This window comes from Tachyglossus aculeatus, chromosome 4, assembly GCF_015852505.1.
Source record: "Tachyglossus aculeatus isolate mTacAcu1 chromosome 4, mTacAcu1.pri, whole genome shotgun sequence".
Taxonomy (NCBI): domain Eukaryota; kingdom Metazoa; phylum Chordata; class Mammalia; order Monotremata; family Tachyglossidae; genus Tachyglossus; species Tachyglossus aculeatus.
In genome coordinates this window covers 67,460,182-67,469,592 of record NC_052069.1, presented here as the reverse complement: position 1 = coordinate 67,469,592, position 9,411 = coordinate 67,460,182, and the positions used below count along the sequence as shown (strand labels likewise).

General features: G+C 46.0%; 1 protein-coding gene across 2 annotated transcripts in view; it reads right to left on the bottom strand.

Annotated features, from left to right (window-relative positions):
• Positions 1-5,759: 5,759 nt before the first annotated feature.
• The window catches only part of TNFRSF11B (TNF receptor superfamily member 11b), a 41,067-nt gene continuing 37,415 nt past the window's right edge, over positions 5,760-9,411 (bottom strand). For both annotated transcript variants that reach the window (XM_038745966.1, XM_038745967.1), the window contains exon 5: positions 5,760-7,073. In XM_038745966.1, the coding sequence (XP_038601894.1) occupies positions 6,685-7,073 (389 nt within the window). In that variant the 3' untranslated portion in view covers positions 5,760-6,684. The remainder of the gene's footprint in view (positions 7,074-9,411) is intronic.

The following is a 9,411-nucleotide window of genomic DNA, read 5'->3' as shown; positions in this document are numbered from 1 at the left end:
GCGGTCAGGGACATCACCAGGTGAAAGGTGCTGGAATGTTGAAAACTGTAACCATCGCAGAGAAGGAACCAAAACCTCCCGTCCCTTGTTCTGATTTACTCTGCCAAAATCAGTGCTGTGTGTCGGCACTTTAACTTATGGCCTTACATATGTGGGATAGATTTGCCTGTGTGTGTGCGTGAGACGGGGGAACTGTCAAAATTGGGAAGGGGATGGTGGGGACTCCATGATTTTTATTAGTAAACATGGATGTGGGACTGATAAGATCAGTGCTGGCCAACAGTTGCTTCTGCTTCATAGGCATATTGAGTGCCCCTCCCAAAGAAGCAGTGTGGCCTAATAGAAAAAACACAGGCCTCAGAGTCAGAGGACCTGGGTTCTAATCCCAGCTACTACTACTTGGGCAAGTCACTGAACTTCTTTGTTTCTTATTTCCTCATCTGTAAAAATAATAATAATAATAATACTTCGGGTATTTATTGAGCACTTACTGTGTGCCAGACACTAATGCTGGGATACCCCTGTCCTATGTGGGGTTCACAGTCTCAATCACCAATTTACAGATGAGGAAACTGAGGCCCAGTGACACAGCAGAGAAGCAGTGGAGTTGGGATTAGAACCCACTACCTTCTGACACCCAGGTCTGTGCTCTACCCGCTATGCCATGGGATTCAATACTTGTTCTCCCTCCTCTTTAGAAGGTGGGCCCTACCTAAGGCAGGTACTATGTCCAGCCTGATGATCTCATATCTACCTCACTGTTCAGTACAGTATTTGCCACATATTGAGCAATTAACAGATTCCACAATGATAACTATTATTATTATTGTTATTATTATTCCCTACAATGACTGATGCCGACATTGTTTCTTGCTGCCACTATCTTCCTGAAACCTCTCTCTCTGGCAGTCACCCAGGTTCTAAGCACTGCACACCAGGCTGACCCTTTTACTGCTGTTGATTCCCACCTATGCACAGCTGTGTGTCATTCTTTCAGATCCTGCTATATTGTACCTTTAAAGTGAGTATTCTGTCTTCCTTCTTTAGCATCTCCCCTCAGAAACTCTAGATATCCTGTTGTGGTCCATTCTCCTCACATTTCCCTCTCAGTAAAAGGACCATGTGATGTGCTTTGCTCCAATTCCAGTCACTTGACCAGTCAATGGTAATTATTGAGCTTTCTCCTGACTTTCCTATCACTGTAGAGGGTGCCACCATGTTTCCTCTCTCACACAAGCCCATAACATTGGTGTTATCCTTGATTCCTCTCATTCAACCCACATATTCAGTCCATCACTAAATCCTGTCAGTCCCACCTTCACAACACCACTAAAATCCTCCCTTTCCTCTCCACCCAAATTGCTACCGCGTTAATGCAAACACTCATCCTATCCAAACTGGATTACTGCATCAACCTCCTTGCTGATCTCCCAGCGTCCTGCCTCTCCCCAATCCAGTCCATACTTCACTCTGCTGCCTGGATCATTTTACTACAAAGGACATGTCACCCTTCCCCGCAAATAAATTCCAGTGGTTGCCCATCCACCTCCACATCAAACAAGAACTCCTCACCATTGGCTTTAAAGTATTCAATCTCCCTGTCCCTTCCTACCTCACTTTGCTTCACCGTGCCTTTATCTCACCTATCTCGCCACTGACCCCTCACCCACAACCTGCCTATGGCTTGGATGCCCTCCCTTCTCAAATCCGACAGACAATTCTTCAAAGCCTTATTGAAGGCACATCTCCTCCAGGAGGTCTTCCTTGACTAAGTCCCCCCTTTCCTCTTCTCCCACTCCCTTTTCCATCACCCTGACTTGTTCCCTTTGTTGTTCCCCCCTCCCAGCCCCACAGCACTTACATACATATCTGTAATTTATTTATATTAATGTCTGTCTCCCCTGTTCTGGATTGTAAGCTCCCTGTGGGCAGGGAATATATTTATCTGTTTGTTGTTGTATTGTACTCTCCCAAGCACTTAGTACAGTGCTCTGCACACAGTAAGCACCGAAAATATATGATAGAATGAATAATTGAGTGCTTCCTGAGTGCAGAGCATTGTACTAATCGCTTAGGAGAGTACACTACAGCAGCGTTGGTAGACATGTTCCCTGCCCACAAGGAACCACTTTTTATGCCCTTATTGTTTATAATCATGTCATATTATTGCATGTAAGTGACAGTGGTGCTTTAGAAGTCATGCCGTGTCTGGAGTGACTCCAGAACTCCTGGCCATAAGAAAAGGTGGACACTCCAATTACTTGATAGCTCGTCAGCCTTGAGAAGAAATACTTTTGTTTCTGGCTTGTGAGGATCTGACAAGACATCAATGACTGCTTTGTTTATTTCAGATCACTAAACTGAGTACTGACTGTGTGCAGTGCACTGAACGAGGAGCCTAATATGTGCAGGAAAATGTACTGGGCACCTGAGTAGAGGGCTATACTGGGCACCTGAGACCAGAGGGCTGCGTTGTGCTGAGCTCCTAGTAAGAGGGCTGTGCTGGGATCCTAGTGTGTACAGAGGGCTGTGCTGGGTGCCTAGTGTGTGTAGATGAGATTAAAATGGAGAGTAAATAACTTCTCTCCCCACGCCTTAGACTATGAGCCCTGAGTGGGACAAGAACCGCGTCCAAACCGAGTAAATTACATCTGCACAAGTGCTTAGCATAATGCGTGGCACAAATAAGCACTTATATTTGACAATTGTTGTTGTTTTTACTGGCCTAGGGAAGAGCTGTCCTGCCCAGCCCTGTCCCCAGCCCCCGCTGTCTGACGTCCGTTGGATCATTAGCGGCCGCAGCCCTTCCCTTTCACCTCTCCCATTTCTTTCTCCCCAAAGCCCTGGGCCGCATGCCCGGCTCCTCCTCTGGTGACCGCCTGGCAACCCCCAAGCCCCAGGGAACCTGCACCCTCGCCACCGCAACCGCCGTCGTCGCGGCTGCTTCCGGCGCTGGAAGGCCCGCCGGCCGGCTGTCTGGCCAGCGGCGGGTTGGGAGTGGCCGGCCTTCTGGGGAAAATGGTTTTACGTTCAGCGCTGGCTGAAGTCTGACGGGCACCGTGATGCGCTGTTTCCTCAGGGGAGCGGGAGAGTCAGGAGAGTCAGGCCTGAGACCCGGTCGGAGAGCACCCGGGGAGGCTGGAGGTCTGAGGGATTCTGTGGAACTGAGAAGCACACACAATACCAGAGCCACACTGTACCTCAGGAGCAGGCAGGGGCCGACAGAAATTGCTGTCCTCCCTCTGTCTGTGCCTCTACTCCCTTAGGCTCGATTACCAGACTGGGCATTTGAAAGTTCTCAGAGTCTTCCTATCCTCCTCTTCTCTTCCCAGCCTCCATCTCCTCCCCCTTCTTTTCTTCCTCCCAAATCCAGCGTTGATCTTTCCGTAGCAGTTTCAGGGCGGTTCCTCCGCTCCCAGAAAATGTGCACTTGGCCAGAGTATAGATTTCCAGCAGATTGGGAAACAATCCACTGGCTGGCAGTCCCATCCTCTGTCTCAAATGTCTGTCTGACTGTCGAAATATAGGCTGTTCCCTCTGGCCTCCAGCCTTTGGTGAGGAGCCAAGCCAGGAAACAATGTGGAACCTTCAGCAGGTGTGTATCATCTCCCCCAGTGGAATGGCTTCCTTCCTCCGTTAGACAGCTTGAGGACTGTTCCTTCTCTCTCAGGAAACACCTCTGTAATCTCCAAATCCTCAAGGGAACCGACTCAAGTTAGCCACATCTGAGTTTGTCAGGATTGGGATCTCTCCTGAGCTTTAGTTCCTTATTTTTCACTTGTCCACTAACTCCTAATAGGTGCAGGCAAGGATTGTGTCTGCTGACTCTAACGCCCTCACCAAAGCACTGAGTATAGTGCTCTGCACTATTCTGTTGATAGACTGATGGATTGATATGGTTCATTCTCAAATCAAAGGCCATCTCAGAGGCTCTGATTCCCAGGCTCCCTAGTTGGTATACCTAGATTGGCATGGGGAGAGTGCAATATTGTCTCACCCTGTGAGCTGGTAGGACTTGAGGAAGGTGTATGATCCAGCCCTTATGAACTCCCTTATAGCCTTCCTTGGCACTCAGTATGTCAGTCTGCTCAATTCATTGCGACTACTCTAGTTCCATTAGAGTGTAAACTCCTGGTGGACAGGGAATGGATCACCTCTTTAATTTGTATTTCCCAAGTGTCTAGTACAGTGCAGACTCACTTTCAGCGATCAGTCAAGTTGTAATCAAGCCTGTAGGTGAATCTATGAGATCCCTGTGGGCAGAGACTGTGTCTGTTGTTGTATTGTACTCTCCCAAGTGCTTACAAGTGCTTTGCACACATTAAGTGCCCAATAAATACGACTGAATCAATCAGGCCCAATAATTGCCTGCGCTCTAGCACTGATCCCTAGTGAGGGGGACTAGAGGGGGACATGAAGTGTGCAGACAATCCAAAAATCAAGTCTTCCTTTAGAACCCATTGGGGTAGTCTATGTACCCTAAGGGTCTGGGTGGCCACTTGGTAGGTGAACCAAATAATCATGAACTGGGTTACCCAGAGACCCTGATCTTCTGTCAGCCCTTTCACTGAAGCTTGCATATCAAAGCCGGTGTTACTGGATTTCTCTGGGTTGGCCAGGAGGCTAAGAAGGGGGTCCAGATGGCAAGGATGTCCAGATTGTAAGGATTCACCCAGGAACAGAAGCAGTAAAGAGGGCACAATTGCCAATAGGGGCCACTGCCATTAGCTCTGCCTGGTGATCCAAGAAGGATTGAAAAAGCCACCCTTACCGAAGGCTACTGATTTGTTTGGGAGTGGGTCTGTCCACCAAGGGCTACCGGCCCCAGTGTTCCTGGTTTTGGGATGGAGGGCTGCCCAGCATAGGGACCTCAACCCTCTCAGTATGAGGGCCAGGAGGAAGGAATGAGAGGAAATGAAGCAAGGTCCTGAGGTCCCCAGGAGCAGTGTGACCTAGTGGAAAGGGCACGAGACTGAGAGTCAGAAGTCCTGGGTTGTAATCCCAGGTCTGCCACGTGCTTGCTGTGTGACCTTGGATAAGTCGTTTAACTTCTCTGTGTCTCAGTTACTTCATCTGTAAAATGGGGATTTAATACCTGTTCTCCCTCCTACTTAGGCCGTGAGCCCTGTGTGGGACACGGAATGTATATAGATCTGATTATCATGCAGCTACCCCAGCGCTTAGAACAATAATAATAAAATAACACTAATAATCATTGCAGTATTTATTAAGCACTTGCTAGGTGCCAGGCACTATAATCAGTGCTGGGGTAGATACAAGCTAATCAGGCTGGACACAGTCCCCAACACATGGGGTTTACTATCTTAATCCCCATTTTACAGATGAGATAACTGGGACACAAAGAAGTTAAGTGAATTGCCCAAGGTCACACACAGCAGACAAGTGGTGGAGCTACAATTAGAGCCCAAGTCCTCCCCAGGGCTGTGCTCTTTCCCTTAGGCCATGCTGCTTCTCACATAGCAAAGGCTTACAAATACAACAATTATGATTATTAGGTGTGCCTCCCTACACCTTCTCCCCCCACCTTCTCTAGGGCAGGCAGGGGCTTGTTTTCCTTGGTAAAGGATTTGAGATCCTCCCAGAGGGCAGTATTTTGACTGTTAACAACACTTAGTTCTTAGAAAGCGCTCCATAAATACCACTGATGATGAGAAGTGGTGAACCAAGAAGGGGAGAGGACAGATAGGGCTGGACAGGCCCACTGAAACAGCATTTTCAGTCAAAGAAACAAAGAGAAATAAGTTGAAAAATTTAATCAGTTGGGGGATAAAGAGCATAAAGCCTTTTAAATAAGATACATTCACTTTTTCAGAGCATCTAATATTCAGATCATTTATACTTCACACATCTTCCCCCTTATAAACTCGATAATGATGTATTTCCTAAAAAAAATTACAGCTTATTCAGATAAAATTATATTAAAGAAAAAAAATCCACAGAGGGGGAAAAATGGCAGTTCCCATTAAAATATATTTATCACTTTCATTGTTCAAAATAACAAACAAGAATATAAATTTCTTTCTACAATTAAGTCTTAACAGTTTCCATTTACGTTTATAAATATGTACAAACCTATCTGAATGAATATAAATACAGCATTAGTGTTCCCAATAGCCTAGTAGCTTTAACTGAAAATGGCCTTCTAATATCTAATAATCGTAAATCGTGAGCCCTCTGTGGGTCAGAGATGACATCTAATTTGATTATCTTGCATCTACCCCAGTGCTTAGCACTGTGTATTTGGCACAGAGTGAACGCTCAATAAATACCATGACTACTACTAATAACCATTGGAATCTCTCCAGGCTCAGAGACATTCCTCTACATTGTAGTAAAAATGCTGAAAGTCTAGGTGATTATTATTATTCCAGTTGAATTACTGCTGGTAGTAATGAGGAAGACCACAGTTAGGAGATATCCGGCTAGTTTCCAGAGGTGGAGTGATCTCAGGTGTCTGGAACTCTGCAGTGTGCTCATGTTTTTACCCAGTGAGAGAGAGATTAATGACTAAATGGAACCATCCTGAATGGCTTGCTCCCCTCAAAGTGCCTAATTCAACCATTCGAGCCTAGCTTATACAGTTGGTGGATTTGCCCCCTTCTGCTTTTCTTCCCCTCGCCCCCTCCCCTGCCCCAAGAGTGGCAATGAAACACTCGTGTATGGTTACAGGCAGCTTCTTTTTGCGGATTGGACTTGGCTCCTTACCAACTCCAAAAACAATTTTTGGTATAACCGGTACATTGTGAAGCTGTGGAGAAACTTGACTGTTTTCCTCAGGCTCTGGATGACCGCTTTTGGGAAGTGGTACCTCTTCAAGTGCTTCAGTCCATGCATTAAGCCTTTCAGAGTGTCTTGACCTTTGTTTTTGATTCTCCAGAGGCTGAGTAACTTGAGGATCTGTTCGGCCGGACTGCAGGACATCAGGATTTTCTCTATGTCTTCCTTGGCAACTCTCTTCCCCGGTAAGCTTTCCATCAGGACGAGGAGCTGATCGAAGGTTAGATTGGGGTGTCCGATGTGTTTCAGCACGGTGTTTTCACAGCGGTCAATATCTGTGCAAAATCAAAGCATCCCAGGACATGAGTGTGATTTAAAATTCTTTGGGAATGTTTGGTAAACCAACCTGAAGAGGCTGGTTATTTTGTACTCTGGTTCTAAAACAACCTTTCCTTTTTCCCTTTTCAGGCTTCCAGGGGTCTTTCTTATGTCTCAGGACTGGGAAAGAGACAGATCTCGGTGTAAAGAGTCAGCCTATCTGGATATAATGCCTGGAAAAGCCAGAATAAATGATGAATTTATCAGGCACTTAGACCAGCACAACACAAAGGGGCACATTGATAAAGGGTAAGTCCTGACTGACCTATTTCATTCCTTTCGTTGATAATGTCACAGGCCAGGGGTGATCCTATTTTCCCTCGCCCAACTCACTGGCCAAAAATACCCCTACTGTTTCTCATTTCAAACACATAGAATAATAATAATAATAATGGCATTTATTAAGCGCTTACTATGTGCAAAGCACTGTTCTAAGCACTGGGGAGGTTACAAGGTGACCAGGTTGTCCCACGGGGGGCTCACAGTCTTAATCCCCATTTTACAGATGAGGTAACTGAGGCACAGAGAAGTTAAGTGACTTGCCTAAAGTCATACAGCTGACAATTGGCGGATCCAGGATTTGAACCCATGACCTCTAACTCCAAAGTCCGTGTTCTTTGCACTGATCATGGGTTGGGAACTAGATTTTCTTACCTGCAGGTTTGTTTTCTAAATTACAGAATTTAGACTTACTGTAGGCTGTCAGCTTATTGTGAGCAAGGAAAATGTCTACCAACTCTGTTACACTGTACTCTCCCAAGCGGTTAATACTGTGTTCTGCACACAGTAAGTGCTCAATAAATACTCATTCAGTCAATTGTATTTATTGAGCACTTACTGTGTGCATTTGATTGATTGATTCGATTAAATTATGCAAATTTAAGTATTTGAGGTGTGAGATTGACAAGTTAAAAAACCAACACTCTGTCTCTGAGTATCTGGCCCATGATTTTTCCAGTAGGCTATGTTGCTTCAATAATAATAATAATAATAATAATAATAATAATAATATTTGTTAAGTGCTAGCCATGTGCCAAGCATTTGAAAAGTGGAATGGCCTTTTTCAGAGAGCCCAAGCCTGGGAGGCAGAGGACCTGGGTTCTAGTTCCATCTCCGTTACTTGACTGTTGTTTAACCTTGGGCAAGTCACTTCACGTCTCAGTGCCCCAGTTCCCTTATCTGCAAAAGGGGATTCAGTACCTGTTCTCCCTGCTACTTGGACTGTGGAAACACGTGGGACCTGATTATCTTTTATCTACCACAGTGCTTAGTCCAGGACTTGGCACATAGTAAGTGCTTAACAAATACCACAATAATAATTATTATTATTGTTAATAATAACAATGACAATAAGCCCCAAACTAAGTGTAGGGTACATACAAGATAATCAGGTTGGACACTCTGCCTGTCTCAGGAGGGAGAACAGAGATTGAATCCCCATTTTACAGATAAGGAAATTGAAGCCCAGAGAAGTGAAGCGAGTTTCCCAAGGTCATGCAGCAGGCTAGTGATGGGGTCAGGATTGGAATCCAGGTCCTCTGACTCCTAGGCCGATGTTCTTTCCACTAGACCATATTGCAGTTTATACTTGCCACAGCCCAGTTCTTCCCCAGGAGCCCAGACAAGAATCCTAGAAGGGTTGCCGTCAGTAGGCCTCTGAGGCACCTTGTGGTTGCTTCTCAAGCCAAATTGAACACATTTAACGTCTGCTGGTTGGACTGATGCTCTGAAGGGCTGATGGGATCGATCCATCAATCGATGGTGTTGAGTGGTTATTATGTGCAGAAGACTGTGCTAAGCGTTTGGGACAGTACAGTACAATAGAATTGGTATACACGATCCCTGCCACAAGGATCTAGAGAGGGAGACATTCATTTCAGTGAATTACCATGAAGGGAAGTGGCAGAGTATAAGGATATGTACACAAATGCTGTGAGGCTAGGGGAAAGGTGAGTGGCAGGGCTTAAGGGGTATCCACCCAAGTGGGCTGGCGACACAGAAAGGAGGGCAAATACAGGAAATGAGGGCATAGTCGGGGAAGGGCTTTTGGAGCAGATGTGATTTTAATAAGACTCTGTGGGGAGAAATGATGGTCTGTCAGATATGGAGGGGGTTCCAGTCCAGAAAAAGGATGTGGGCAAGGGGTTGGCTGTGCGAAAGATGAGACTAAAGTACACTGTCCAATAGAATGAGAAGCCGCATGGCCGAGGGGAAAGAGCATGGGCTTGGGTGGCAGAGGACCTGTGTTGTCTGCCACTTGTCTGTTGTGTTACCTTGGGCAAGTCACTTCTCTGT